Genomic DNA, 15842 nt, shown 5'->3' with positions numbered 1-15842 from the left:
GAAGTGTTATTGAGTTTGGTAATGGCCTTACAACATTTTAATGTTTATGTTGCAAACAATGCATCAGAGACAATTGTGACTACCAATCCCAATCCTTCGGCATTTCTGGAAAGATTTAAAGGACAAGAACATCAGATTGTTTCATTGGAATTTCATGTTACAAGCATTTAATTTACAGATTATACATGTTGTGAGCCGTGAAAATATTATTGCGGATTCTTTATCCTGAGTTTAAAAGAAAAATGTTTATATAAGATAGAAATAGTGTTCAATGTTGTGTACATGTAGAATTTGTATAAAATGTGTAACTCTAGATTAATGATCTATGGATCTAGTAATATACTGGCGTTAAGGTTTTAGAAGAAAACAATGAAGCCATCTTTTCATAATGATGTTTTTTTTTCTTAAGGGGGAGGTGTTGTGAAGTTGGGTAGAGTACTTGTGGATTGGGAGGCAAGAAGTTAGAATTTGGTGTTTGTAAAATGTTAAGGGGGAAAGCATTGTGTGGTTCCTTTAAAAGATCATGTGCTTTTTCTGTGAAATGGACGTCTGTGAGCAGCAGCTTGAAATTTACAAGTACACAGAGAGCACCTGAATTGAAACATTTGCATTGAAAGGTCGTACAGTTAGCAGGCCAAGCAGATCTTTTAAATCAGGACAACAAGCTTTTGAATTTAGCCAAATCAATTTGAACCAGGCACTTAGATACCAAAAATGAATTAAACGTAAGTCTGATGGCTTTGACAACATAGGACTAATCCTATTGTAAGAAATATTGAGATGTCATCAAGGGTATAAAAAGGAGGCAGTTGGACAAAGCCCCAGAGGTAGTTGCTATCCACCAAAGCTAACGGACTCCTCTCTCTGAGAGAGAGAGAATCACTGGCTCTCAGCCTCCTCTATTTCGTAGAGAAAGCACCATCTAAATACCAACAGTACCAGGGGCGTAACTCATTCACATTCCTGATGGAAGAATCGATGGAGAAGGTATTCCTGGCAGAAGAATCAGCGGAGAAAGCACAGAATACTTCGGAAGACACGTAACCTGGCTGTAATTTTGAGAGACTAAATTCTGTTTTGTTTTATAAGTGAGACCTGTATTTATTGGAATAGCATACCATTACAATCTTACTGTATTCAGGAATAGTTAGTAGTTTGAAGGGATTTATTGGATTTGTTAATAGATTACTTAATGTATTCACTGTTGGAGTTATATAAATAAATTGCTACTTGTTGATTTTAGAGTGGGAGTGTCAGGGATTTATTTTACGTAACCACTAAAAGTTGCTGAAAGGCAGGTTTTCACACACTTTTCACACTCCTTTTACAGATTATAGGGCAAAGTGCTCTTCTTTGGGTGTTTTGGTTTTCTTTCTCAGACAATTTATCCTTGTCTGTCCCAACCTGTCACAAATGTATCTGTCAATGACAGTACTGGATGGCATGACTACTGCACAGTTGTAGTGGAGACGAAGTCCCATCTTCACACAGAGGAGAACCTCCATTGTGTTGCATGGCATTACCACTGTGCTAAATGGGATAGGTTTTTGCACAAACCTAGCAACTCTAAGATAAGTATCCACGAGGTGCTATGGGTTGTTATCAGCAGTACAATTTTATCCAACCACATAACTGAACATATCCCCCATTCTTCTATTACCATCAAGCCAGATTAACTCTGGTTCAATGAAGAATGCAGTACAGAATGCCAGGATGCAACACCTAGGATGATCCATCAACCCAGTTAAGATTTTAAAAAATGGACAACTGTGTACCAATCATCAGAATTAGCATAACAAGAGCAATGTGATCCCACAACCAATGGATCAGGTCTAAGCTCTGCAGTCCTAAATCAATCAGTTGTGGATAGTGATGGGCAATTAAACCACTCATCAGAAGAGGAAGCTCCAGAAACACTCCTGTGTCAATGATGGTGAAGACCTGCATATTAGTGGAAAAGACAAGACTGAAGCATTCGCAAATACTTTCAGTTAGAAGTGCTGAGTGAATGACCCACCTTCACCTCCTTCTGACACTCAGCATCACAGGTATCAGTCTTCAGCCACCTTGATTCATGCCACGTTATCATCAAGGAATGCCCAAAGGCATAATTGCAAAAGCAATGGGTCCTGGCAACATTTTGGCAATAGTACTGAAGATTTTTCCAGAGCTAGCCATGCCCCCAGCCGAGCTGTTCTAGCACAGATCTAGTGCTGGATTCTACCAAATAATGTAGAAAATTGGCCAAGTGAGCCCTGTTCACAAAAATCAGGACAAATGCAACCTGGTCAACTACTGCTCCATCATTCTAATCATCAGTAAAATGGACAGTTATTGACATTGCTATACAGTGGACCATACTCAGCAAATCAAAAACTGCTTGCTAATACGAAGTTTGGATTCTACCAGTCGCACTCAGCACTGACCTCATTTCAGCTTTGTCTAAACATGGACGAGAGAGATGAATTCCAGAGGTGAGGCAAGAATGACTATCCTTGACATCAAGGCACCATTTGACCAAGTGTGGCATCAAAGAGCCCAAGGAAAACTAGGTCAGCTCCAATGAGGATGGATCTAAACTTCTCAAATAAAAGCAAAAACGGTACAGATGCTGGAATTCTGAAATAAAAACAAAGTGCTAGAAAAATTCAGCAAGCCTGGCAGCTTCTGGAGTTGTATTGGACTCAAAACATTAGATCAGTTTCTATCTCCACAGATGCTGCCAGACTTAGTTTCTTCAGCATTTTCTGATTTTATTTCATCTACCCTTTAACATATCACTAAATACTCCACTATCAATACCTTGGGGCTGCCATACGTTTTGCATTCAGCAAGATATTTCAAGTTTATTACATCACTTTGCCCTGTTATAAATGTTGAACAAAGATTCATAACAGTAGCCCACTTCAGTAAGTGGTAGTTGACAGATGGGTATGAAGTTATTTGTGTTACTGGACCTGTTTATTAGTGATTGCCTGGAATTTAAAAAAAAACACTTGATGCTCTTTCAATATTTGCCGAATCTTGCATTATAACCAAACAGTGTTGAAATCCTGCAAAGTATTTCAGATCCCAGAGGTACACTGGAGGACAATCTGATTGCTTCTCAATGTAAACAATTGTACTCAATCTGGAATACTGACTGAAAAATGTGCACCATAGAGTATCATGTGTCTATTAGTCAATATTTCATTTATGTTGGAACATCAGAACAGAATACATTGTGAAAACTCTTGCATCTTGGTCCCTCAAGGCATCAGTTCAGGATTGTTAGGCAGTTTTCTGTCTCAACAACTTATTTACAAAATACTATTAACATAACAATGTCTTGGTGTTCACAGGAGTGCAACAAAATAACATTTTACTCTGAGCCATATAAAGCAATGTTAGACAAGATAGCTACAAGTTTGACCAAAAAGGAATGTTTTAAGGAATGTCTTTAAAAGAAAAGGTGCATAAGTTCAGGGAGGCAATTCCATTGATTAGGTCTTGGCAGCTGAAGGCTTCGTCAATGTTAGGGCAGATAAAATTTAGAATGCTCAAGAAGCGACAATTAGATGGGTGTCTCAGGGCTGAAAGGCTGGTGGAGGTTACAGACGAGCAGCAAGGTCATTTGAAAAGATTTGAAAACAAATTAGGCACCAGGCTGATGAGTGAACAGGATTTGGTGCAAGAACACTCATGATTCCAGAGCACAGTATGTAGGAGACCTGATAGGAAGTGCACTAGAACAGACAAGGCTAGAGATCAGAACGTCAGAGGTGACCGGTAACGGACAAGCAGAGAGAGAACAGAGTTGGGCAATGCTATGGGACTGAAAATAGGCAAGCTTAATGACTACAGTTGTGGTTGGAAGCTCATCTCGTGATCAGATATGATGCTAGAGCGGTGAACAGTCCGTTTCATCACAGACAATTGCAAGGGAGATAAGAGAGATTGGTAGCTAGGTAACAGTTTTTAAACAGTTACTAAAAACAAGGTCTTCACTCCACCCAGCGTTTAGTTGGATAAAAACTTTCTGCCCATCCAGTACTGGATACCAAGCAATCTGATAAAATCAAAGAGTTAAATATGTACTTCAAAGATTGGTGTGGGTGGAATGGATTTCAGTTCATGGGGCACTGGCACTAGTACTGCGGTAGAAAGAAGCTGTTCTGGTGGACAGGCTTGATGTGAACAAGTGTCCTGGCAAATCAAAGGGCCAGGGTTATAAAGAGGGCTTTAAATTGATTAGAGATGGAGAGAATCTGGGAGAGGGCAAGCATAGGCTTACGAACCAAGATGAAATGGCAGCATTACAGGGCAGCTCTTTCGATAACATCCAGAGTTCAACAGGAAGGGACAGAGTATACAAACAGAAAAACAAACAAATTTAAATCTGGTCAAAAGGAGGGAAAATACCAACCTGCCATACTTTGTGTCTTTTCTCCTCAGAAAGATTATCTGTAAATTGAAACATTTCATGGATTTGGAAGCACAGGTATGAGATTACTACTACGAGGGAAGAAGTTTGCTTAAAAAGTTAAAATTATAGGTAGAAATGAAAGCACAGGCAACAATTAAAACCATCTTAGAGTCATAGTCATACAGCATGGAAGAGACCCTTCGGTCCAACTAGTCCATGCTGACCATGTTCCCAAATCAGAGTAGTCCCACTTGCCCGCATTTGACCTATATCCCTCCAAATCTTTCCTATTCATGTACTTAACCAAGTCTTTTAAATGTTGAAACTGTACCTGCATCCACCACTTCCTCTGGCAGTTCATTCCACATAGTTACCTCTTGCGTCCTTTTTAAATCATCCTCCTTCACATTAAAAATATACCACCTAGTTTTGAACTCCCCCACCCCAGGGAAAAGATCCTTGCTCTGCACCTTATCTATGCCCCTCATGAATTTACAAACTCTAAGATTACCCCTCGACCTCCTACACTCCAGTGAAAAAAGTCCCAGCCTATCTTTATAACTCAAACCTTCCATTCCCGGCAATATCCTGGCAAATTTTTTTCTGAACCCTCTTCAATGTAATAATATCCTTCCTATAGCAGGGTGACCAGGCTGCACACAGTACTCCAAAAAGAGGCTTCACCAACATCCTGTACAAACTCAACATAACATCCCAATTCCTATACTCAAAGGTCTCAGCAATGAAGGGAACTGTGTTAAATGACTTCTTAACCACACTGTCCACCTGTGACTCAAATTTCAAAGAATTATGTTGGTGCCAACACTATGCTTCTTCATCAGTTTTATTTATTGCCTTTTCACCCATACACAATTTTTCTTTTAGAAATAGCTTCTCACAAGATATCCAGTTAAATATTACAAACTCAACTTCTACTATTCCAGTTGCCTTCATATACCATGATATATGAAAGCCCAAGTCAAGACTGAAATGTTTTAAAAACAGCTTTATAGTGCTGTCCTTTTCCTTTATAAACTATTAGCTACACATTCTATGGTGATAGATTTTTAGTTACAAATGATATCAAGGGATATGGTTAGCACAGGATAAGATATTGAGGTATATTATCTAGGAGAGGGCTCAAAGGGCTGAATGGCCTACTCCTGTTCTTGCATACTTACACTTCAAAACCCAAACCCCACCAGATTGGGCAAACCCTCCCAATACCCTCCGACTTGACTCAATTCACTGAGATCCACTGTTCACCTTTGTGAGCCTGTCTATAGTCTCGGCAACACCAACTAATTAGCTATCAGCCAATCAGACTGGCCAGCAGATTGACAGCTCCAGAGGATCAATCTTCTTCCCCAATGATAGGCAGAAGTCCCACTTTCAATCTGTGATGGCAACTGCAGCACATTATTGCTACTGGGCAGACTTGAACATTTTTATCTGGGGGAGGGTGCCCTCAGCTTTTCTTCATCTTCCCCAACAGACCATAATTTTCAGGCCAAGATCTTACTTGCTACAAATGAAATAGTTACAAGTGAAAAGGGTATACTCTGGAACTCCAACTCTGTGGTCTTTGTTAGCCACATACTATATACTTAATAGATTTATGGAGAATGAAGGGAGCTGGAGCTGTTCTAAAAAAAGGTTAAAATTATCATCTACCATGCAAATTACAATTTCTCCCTTTGATTAAAGGTAAGAATGCCATTAAATACCTCGTCAACAACTTCATTTGGTCCCTGACAAGACTGTGAATGAGTACCTGGAAGGTTATAAATTTTACATTCATATCAATAGGTTTGTTAACAGAATTTCCTACAAGACACATGAATGAAGGCAATGGTAATTCATTAGTGGGCCACATAATTTATTCAGTAGTTTATGTTCCCCATCTTCCAAATTAAAACGTGTCTGTTAAACTGTAAAAACCGTAGCACTTAAATTAACTGAGCTTACAAAATACCATACATTTGTTGATATCAACCTCAAAAAATCTGCAAGACAGCAGTAAAGGAACTAGGGAATTGTAGGCACTTCATAGGCTTATGAAAAACCTGTACCTGTTGATTTTAAGAGGTCTGGTCCAAATCTTCATTTCCTACCCAATTAAAAAAGAAATTAATACAAAAAAAGATAAAATTAACGTACATCTGTGGCTGTATAAATCTACTTAAGTCACTAGTCTTTGGGTCTGCTCAGGATTATCATTATTTTATATCAGATCTTATATACAGGAGATCTGTGAATACATATGGGCACAACTTTACAGAATGTAGCCAAAAATAAACTTTGTCCTCCATTTTCAGGTTTTCAATCATTCAAGATGCTTAAAGAAATCAAGCACAGTGTAAAATAAACATTGTGACACTACCATTCTATACAAAGTACAGATCATGTTTACATAGCTCCCAAAGCTGAAATTACATTTACACGTATTATCTGAATTATTTGAAGACAAATTGCACCATGAAAACTATAGAAAAGCATTTTAACATATCCGAAAGATAAATTAATGAACAATTACTTGCAAGATCAATTTTATATGCATTATGACTAAATTATAGAACTCTGATAGAAAATTTAAGAAAACAGAACAAGTATGTCTCATACTTTAATTCTGTCTATAGCTGTAGTTAATACGTTTTCCTTCCTCAAATTTGGTAAACAACGGAAAGTAAGCCATGTTCACTGACACAATCTTAAGCATTAAGACTAGATCAAATGGCATGTTTGAGTTTAAAAAAAAATACAGGAAAATGTTTTAAATATAATAGGGTTTGTTATAAGAGAGCCTGGATGTTTTTTTCATTAAGAAAAGGTCTTCATTATCTCTATGCAAAAAGCTTTAATTAATATAGTTCAGTGATCTCAGAAATAGAGATACTTTGAAGGTTTATGCATAAAACTCCTTGGTTGGTGCCTTTTGATAGGCTGCAGTGGATGGTTTTCGTTCACCAAGGTCATAGCTGCCTTCATCCTTCTTCCTCATGCGGTACACCAACAATAAGATAAGGAAAATGGCAAACAAAAAGCCAATGACTCCTCCAGCAATAACAGCTGCAACACAGATATTGAATAGCAAGATAAACATCTGCAGAAATATTAAGACATAATTACATTATAACATATGATGTATTGAATATAGTTAGACATTTAAAAAACTGCTGTGGAGAACATACGATTGGAAGTAGCCTTTTTTAAATTACTTAATGGGATGTGGGTTTCACTGGCTGAACCAGCAATTTTGTCCATTCCTCATTGGAGAAGATGGTGGTGCGCTGACATTTTTGTCAGGGTTTCAATATTTGGTTTGTGAGTAAGCATAATCAAAGGTATATGCAAACCTCTTCAAAATTTTGCAAAAGACTTTCTGCTATGAGTTAACTCCAGATGAATTCTTGGGGTTCTATTCCTTTGGGCCATGAATATCATAAGTGCCATAAGTACCATAATATACTAGCGCACCAACATCATTACTGTCATTTGTGTCCTATCAGCCCTAGGAATGCCTAGGGTGCCCTGGGCTGTTACAGTATGATCTAGGAAATTGCAACAGGAGTCCAAATACTCTACTACCAACCCAAGCTGTGCAAAATATCTTTATCTCAGACAGAATGGAGTGAAATCGAAGCAGGCAGATATCCTGATCGTCAGACTAACAGTATTAATCCAAAAGAGGGCTAAAGACACACAGTCCATTTTCAATCAAAATCCTGACTACTGACTAATGTTTTAATGAGTGGAGATATGAATGAAGAAATGGAGTCCTGAATCTACTTTGAAACTCAGAGTGGAAAAGGCACCTGATAGCTTTTTGCTCCCAGAATGCCAAAGGAAAATAGCAGAGACTACTTTTGGATTATAAAATCTGGAACATAGGATGAGTAAGCACCCCATGGAACATCTCAGTTCTAAGACAGAAAGGAATAAGCTATTTTAACTATAGACCAAAAGGTTTAATATTGATTACGGGCAAGCTTCTACATTCTTTAGCACAAATTTTTTTTATTGCTCAGATGAAAATTCACAATCTATAAAATACATAGAATAAGTACCCACATCACTACTCTGTCAAACTGATTATTTTACAGGCTATTTTACGGATGCAAGCCAATGATGTTTCTAAAACCAAAATTTATTAGTCACAAATATCCGTCAACACAATTCGATATGTTTACGGTGTTCTACTTATTAGTTATGGAAGGTTAAAAACACAATTTAGTTAGGGAAGCTTAAGGGACGCACAAATTGCCATTTACCTGCAAGCACTTCTGTTCTCTGGAAAAGGCTTTCCGAGTGTTTTTCTGCAGACACGTCATTATCAGTATTGATTGTTGGCTTTTCAATAACAAAGTCATCTATTACCTTTGGCTCCTCTTTAACTGGGGTGTCTACAGTTGTCTGAACAAGAAAAAAAGCAATGAATGTAAGTTCGAGAACAGAAGTAAAAGATCCCTATACTTTTGGATGGACTACAAAATACACATGCTAAAGGTTCTTTTGCCACGTATAATCCAGTATGGTGTACTGTGGAGTGCAGTAATTTGGGAAGGAAAAGGAGTGGGGAAGTACGAAAATAAAGGAGCTCGAAACTTGTTGTAAATAGGTTTTACTACAGTACATAACTGCAGAGTAACAAAGGACAATTAACTGTTCTCACAAAAAGTTTACTGTAAAATACACTACATATCTGAAACCATTCCTTTGAAACTAACTGTATTTACTTGTGGAGATATTAGGAACTGCCGATGCTGGAGAATCTGAGATAACAAGGTATAGAGCTGGATGAACACAGCAGGCCAAGCAGCAGAGGAGCAGGAAAGCTGATGTTTCGGGTCGAGACCCTTCTTCAGAAATGGGGGAGTGGAAGGGGATTCTGAAATAAATAGGGAGAGAGGGGGAGGTGGATAGAAGATGGATAAAGGAGAAGATAGGTGGAGAGGAGACAGACAGGTCAAAGAGGCGGGATTGGAGCCAGTAGAGGTGAGTGTAGGTGGGGAGTTAGGGAGGGAATAGGTCATTCCAGGGAGGACAGACAGGTCAAGGAGGCGGGGTGAGGTTAGTGGGTAGGAGATGGGGGTGGGGCTTGAGGTGGGAGGAGGGGATAGGTGGGAGGAAGGACAGGTTAGGGAGGTGGGGACAAGCTGGGCTGGTTTTGGGATGCGGTCGGGGGAGGGGAGATTTTGAAGCTTGTGAAGTCCACATTGATACACTTGGGCTGCAGGGTTCTCAAGCGAAATATGAGATGCTGTTCCTGCAGCTTTCGGGTGGCATCATTGTGGCAATGCAGAAGGCCCAGGATGGACATGTCGTCTGAGAAATGAGAGGGGGAGTTGAAATGGTTCGCAACTGGGAGGTGTAGTTGTTTGTTGCGAACCGAGCATAGGTGTTCCGCAAAGTGGTCCCTAAGCCTCTGCTTGGTTGCCCCGATGTAGAGGAGGCCACAACGGGAACAGCGGATACACTATACCACATTAGCAGATGTGCAGGTGAACATCTGTTTGATGTGGAAGGTCTTGTTAGGGCCTGGGATGGGGGTAAGGGGGGAGGTGTAGGGGCAGGTGTAGCACTTGCTGCGGTTGCAGGGAAAAGTGCCAAGGGTGGTAGGGCTGGAGGAGAGTGTGGAGCGGACAAGGGAGTCACGGAGAGAGTGGTCCCTCCGGAAAGCGGATAAGGGTGGGGAGGGAAAAATGTCTTTGGTGGTGGGGTCAGATTGCAGATGGCGGAAGTGTCGGAGGATGATGCGTTGGATTCGGAGGTTGGTGGGGTGGTACGTGAGAACGAGGGGTTTCTGTTTTGGTTGTTATTGCGGGTAGGGTTGTGAGAAATGCGAGAGACACGGTTGAGGGCATTTTCGACCACTGTGGAGGGGAAGTTGCGGTCCTTGAAAAACGAGGACATCTGTATTTACTTGCCTCTGTTTGGAAAGGCTTCTTGCCTAATTTTTCCCGTGTAGTTGGTTCTACTCCCACAGTTGCTGATCTTGGTGTACCACCAGTTGGTTTGATGTCTGGGTTCATACGTTCACGATTATAGGTGACCAGTTGTACCTCAGTTTCAAAATGCCCTATGTAAGGGAAAAACTGTATCAACGCATGTTCAAAAAAATGCTCCTTGTGCTATATCATAACTTAAGAACGTAATAAACTGGAGCATGCTATTCAGCTCCTCCAACCTGCTCTGCCATTCAATGAGATCACGATTGAAGTTCTACTTCAAAACCATTTTCCTGTACTATTCCTGTATCCCTTGATGTTTCTAAATATGTAAAAACCAACTAATCTCAGTCTGTGAATAAAAGTCAAGAACAGAACTTTTACAGCCAGCTTTGTCAGGGAATTCCAATGATTCACCAGTTGAGTGAAGAAACAGGTGTTGTGTGTATTTACCTCTTACACCAGTATGAAACTTGTTTCTTAAGAAATTAAATTGACTTATGGCAAATTCCTAATGTTCCTAATTTTTGATTCCTAATGGAATGATGATTATATCTGAACACAGCTGGTGTTTACAGTGGCAAAAGGAATTAGGAGCTATTAAAGTGGCATGAAAACAGACAAGGAACAATTTTTGGAACAGTGAGATGGCTGAAGTAAATATATAGAGCACCAAGGTGAATGCAGATAAACAGCTTCCTGATGTGAAAGTGAACTACAAGTGGAGACTATTGTTTTCACGTACCTAGGTTTAAATGGAGTAGATGCTTTCCAATGAATTGTATCATTTCAGGATTTGTACTACGAATAAATATTTTTGTTTAAGTAATTAAGATATTTTTAAAATTACCTTCTACATACTCAGCTATGCTGTTTTCTTTGTTTAGTTGCATATAAGTAAACTTATGAATTAAATGGTAGGTATTTTTAATATATAACTACAAAATATAGTGTTCCTACGCTGATATGAATGATAAACGTAGCAGATTCATCAGCCAGAATCAGAAATAGCTGATCATCTGAATATCTAATTTAGATAGAATCAGGACAAGTTCGTTCCCTTCAGTTATCCATTGCTGTAACAACTGTTGGTTCATATATGCTACACCAAATGATACAACTAATTCCATACTGTGTATTTCCCGAACCAAAATTGAACTTAATTTTTCACCCCAGCCAATAAAGCCAGTGTAAAAGACAACTACATTTATCTGATGTTTTGGCACATCAAGCTATGGATTTATGAACAGGATATTAAGATCAGACCTCCAAAACATTTCAAGTAGCCTTTTGGACACAGTTTGAGGCGTGTTTGTGTCTGTCTGTCTCTGTCTGGGCGTGTGTCTGTGGGTGTAATTGTGGGTGTGCCTGTGGTTGAAGATAAAAGTCCCACACGTGTCGTTAAGGAACAGCTAGCTGGGGAAAAAAGTCATATGGACAACAGACATCAATTAAAAAAAAAACGGAACCAAATAACTGCGGATGCTGGAAATCTGAAACAAAAACAGAATTTTTTGCTGGAAAAGCCCAGCAGGTCTGGCAGCATCTGTGAAGAGAAACTTAACATTTCGGGTCTAGAGACCCCTCTTCAGAACATATACAAATAATTAATTTCCTAATATTCAGCAATAGCACATGAAATGCTCAGATCAAATCAACTTGTGCTTTTAGTCTTTGCATGCCATCTCAAAGCATATATTAATTGGGAACATTTAGCGTACAGTGTAAAATTAAGTGATTGTACACTTGAGGTGATTCATTTTGGAAGGTCAAATTTGAATGCAGAACACAGGGTTAACAGCAGGATTCTTGGCAGTGTGGAGGAACAGAGGGATCTTGGGTCCACATCCATAGATCCCTCAAAGTTGCTACGGTTGTAAAGAAGGCGTATGGTGTGTTGGCTTTCATTGGCAGGGGAACTGAATTTAAGAGCCGTGAGGTTGTGCTGCAGCTCTAAAAAATATTGCGTTCAGTTCTGGTCACCTCATTATAGGAAAGATGTGGAAGCTTTAGAGAGGGTGCAGAGGAGATTTACCAGGATGCTGCCTGGAAAGGTTGAGGGAGCTAGGGCTTTTTTCATTGGAGCGAAGAAGGATGAGAGGTGACTTGGAGGTGTACAAGATGACGAGAGGCATAGATAGAGTTGATAATCAGAGACTCTTTCCCAGGGCGGAAATGATTATTGTGAGGGGGCATAATTTTAAGGTGATTGGAGGAAGGTAGAAGGGAGATGTCAGAGGTAGGTTCTTCACACAGAGTGGTGGGGCATATGGAATGCGCTGCCGGCAGTGCTGGTGGAGTCAGATACTTTAGAGACTTTTAAGCGACTCTTGGATAGGCACATGGAGGATAGTAAAATGTAGGGTATGCAGGGTAGATTGAACTTAGTAAGATAATAAGTCGGCACAACATCGTAGGCCGAAGGGCCTGTACTGCGTTGTACAGTTCTATGTTCATCTATGTTCGATGTTCTAATTAAAGGTCAGTATTCAAATCTCTTCAAGGTAAGCATCTCACCTCATTTCTATAATTAACATATTATTTAATGAGAAAAACCTGTTCATTCAAGAAAGATTTACATTTAGAAATCAGAATTCGTCAATTTTACATACAGCACTGGGGACCATTTGACTCATTGCATTCACTCTGACCCGAACTCTCTCACTCTCCCATTCTTGCCTCTCAGCCTTGCAGATTTACCCAAAGTTACCGCCAGACCTTTTTCTTTTTTTTCCCCCCTTTATTCGTTCATGGGATGAGGGTGTCGCTAGCTAAACAGCATTTATTGCCCATCCCTAGTTGCCCACAGGGCAGTTAAGAGTCAACCACATTGCTGTGGGTCTGGAGTCCCATGTAGGCCCAGACCAGGTAAGGATGGCAGTTTCCTTTCCTAAAGGACATTAGCGAACCAGATGGGTTTTTCCAACAATCAACAATGGATTCATGGTCATCATTAGACTCTTTGTTCCAGATATTTATTGGACTCAAATTCCACCATCTGCCGTGGCGGGATTCAAACCCAGGTCTCTAGAACATTATCTGGAGATCTGGATTAACAGCCCAGCGATGATACCACTAGGCCATCGCCTCCCCCATTTCTGCTATCTTTCCAGCAAGCCCATTTCAGATCTTTAGATACAAAAAAAATTTCCTTACTTCCCTTCGTTTGACCCCCAAATTATTTTAAATCTGTAATAAAAACAGCAAGTGCTGGAGAAATTCAACTAGTCTGACAACACCTATGGAGACAGAAACAGAATTAATGCTTCAAGTCTGATATGACTCTTCTTCTTTGACTGAAAGCTGGAAAATGGTGGTTTCTATACCATTGACAGAGTGGAACAAGTGGTGAGGCTGCCCAGAGCAAAAGACAAAGGCAGTGCTAATGTCATTGTGATGTAAAATGGATGAAAATGAAGGTGAAAGAAAGGAGAAAATGGGTCCACTCTCCAACAAGCAAGATATTGCTAGATGAGTGATGTAGAGAAAATAGATGACAAAAATTGTGCTTCAAAGTTGCAGAACCTAAATATGGACTCCTAAATTCTATAAAGTGCCGAAGCAGTGTTGTTACTTCAACTTGTGTTGAGCTTATGTTATGTGTTTTTCTAGTTACTTACTTGTCTGCTAACGGAAGTAGTTCTTCCCACGTACTCTAAAACCTACCCACATTTGAACATCTTTATGAAATCTTCCCCAACTTTAACACAAAGTATTCTAGAAACTGAAATTAGCAAAGGGTTTGGAAATCCAAACTAGTGTAAACCTCAAGCTTAGGAGCAGACCCTTGATTTCTAAACCAAAATTGAATTAATATGCCCACTCAATTTGTTGTCCAGTCTGCCCATTTCTGGAATCCAGCACTCGTGGGATAAAAAGGCAATTAATTCACTGTGCAAAGTCAGTAAAAACTGATGAAATTGGAGTAAATGGGAGGAAACAACAATTGTTCTCAGGAAAACAGATTGTAGAACCATTTAAAAAAATTGGCTTTTTAAGTGCCCACTACGTGAAGAAGTGGGAGACATGGAACAAGCTGTTTTTTTGGTAATCTTAAATAGACTGAGGCGATTAATTAAACTGCATACGCAGAAGTATAGTATTCAAACCTACTTCAGCAGGTGGTCCAGAGATAGTAGGAACTGACGATGCTGGAGAATTTGAGATAACAAGGTGCAGAGCTGGATGAACACAGCAGGCCAAGCAGCATCAGAGGAGCAGGAAAGCTGACGTTTCGGGTCTGGACCCTTCTTCAGAAAAAGTTTTCCTGCCCCTCTGATGCTGCTTGGCCTGCTGCGTTCATCCAGCTCTACACCTTGTTATCTCAGCAGGTGGTCAGTGCAGAGAAGAAGGGCAGCAATTCTACTACACTTTGAAATTTCAAAGTGAGGTTTATAGTTAGAAATTTTCCTTACTACAAGAATAATCAACCACAAATACATTACATGCTCATCTTCAAAATATTCAGTGTGATGTTATAACTTAGTCATTAGTTTACAGGATTTAATAAACCTATAACCTACTCTTATCTTCAGAGATAAGAGCTTCAGAGGGGAGGCGATGGCCTAATGGTATTATCGCTGGACTGTTAATTCAGAGACCAAGGTAATCGTTTGGGGACCAGTGTTCAAATCCCACCATGGCATATGGTGGAATTTGAATTCAATAAAAATCTGGAATTAAACATCTGTTCATGAAACAGTTGCTGATGGTCAGGAAAAACCCAGCTGGTTCACTAATGTCCTTTACAGGAGGAAACTGCCATCCTTACCTGGTCTGGCCTACATGTGACTCCAGACCCACAGCAATGTGGTTGACACTGAAATGCCCTCTGGGATGGGTAATAAATGCTGACCTAGCCAGCAACACCCTCATCCCATGAATGAATAAAAAAAGTTGCACAATAAACTGTAAACAGTCTGAAAACACTAAGACTTAATGGAGAACAAACATAAATCAGCACAGTTGCAAAGATTCAAAAGAAAAGATGGTCCTTGTCATTTCTTGGTTTGAAAGCATTAGCTTTGGCAAGTCAAACATTTCCTAAATCAGACCATCTACATTATCATATGAATTCAGAAAGTCAAACAACTGGTTCAACTAATAAAACCAATAGTTTCAGCACTGTCAAACTCTACCTCTGTCACAATTGCCCTGAAGAGGTCAGAGTTAGCCCAAAATTGCTTGCCGGCATTTCATTAACTTATCTAAATTAGTGAAGTTGGCATCCTGGTTTAAATTTAAATGGTGGTTGGCTGAGTTTCACCAGGTCCTTCAAACAGATCTTCTTTTACCCTACCGCTGATTGTGACCTTTGCCATAACCAACATCGCCCAGTTAACAAGCCACCCTAATGTGCAGTCACTGTGATCACAGCCAACAAATCCCTGGTCTGTAACTAGATCCCTCCAGATTGAATCAGAGATAGTAGGAACTGCAGATGCTGGAGAATCCGAGACAACAAGGTGCAGGGCTGGATGAACACAGCA

The 15842-nt window shown here is 39.8% G+C and overlaps 1 protein-coding gene across 1 annotated transcript in view; it reads right to left on the bottom strand.

Annotated features, from left to right (window-relative positions):
- Nucleotides 1–6263: 6263 nt before the first annotated feature.
- The window catches only part of sdc2 (syndecan 2), an 89424-nt gene continuing 79845 nt past the window's right edge, over nt 6264–15842 (bottom strand). Inside the window, exons 4-6 of the mRNA XM_020517808.2 lie at nt 10333–10484; nt 8677–8818; nt 6264–7474 (exon numbers count right to left, since the gene is read on the bottom strand). Of these exons, the coding sequence (XP_020373397.2) occupies nt 7311–7474; nt 8677–8818; nt 10333–10484 (458 nt within the window). The 3' untranslated portion in view covers nt 6264–7310. The remainder of the gene's footprint in view (nt 7475–8676; nt 8819–10332; nt 10485–15842) is intronic.

This window comes from Rhincodon typus, chromosome 4, assembly GCF_021869965.1.
Source record: "Rhincodon typus isolate 14 chromosome 4, sRhiTyp1.1, whole genome shotgun sequence".
In the NCBI taxonomy this organism is placed as follows: domain Eukaryota; kingdom Metazoa; phylum Chordata; class Chondrichthyes; order Orectolobiformes; family Rhincodontidae; genus Rhincodon; species Rhincodon typus.
This window is presented reverse-complemented; position numbering and strand designations above follow the sequence as displayed.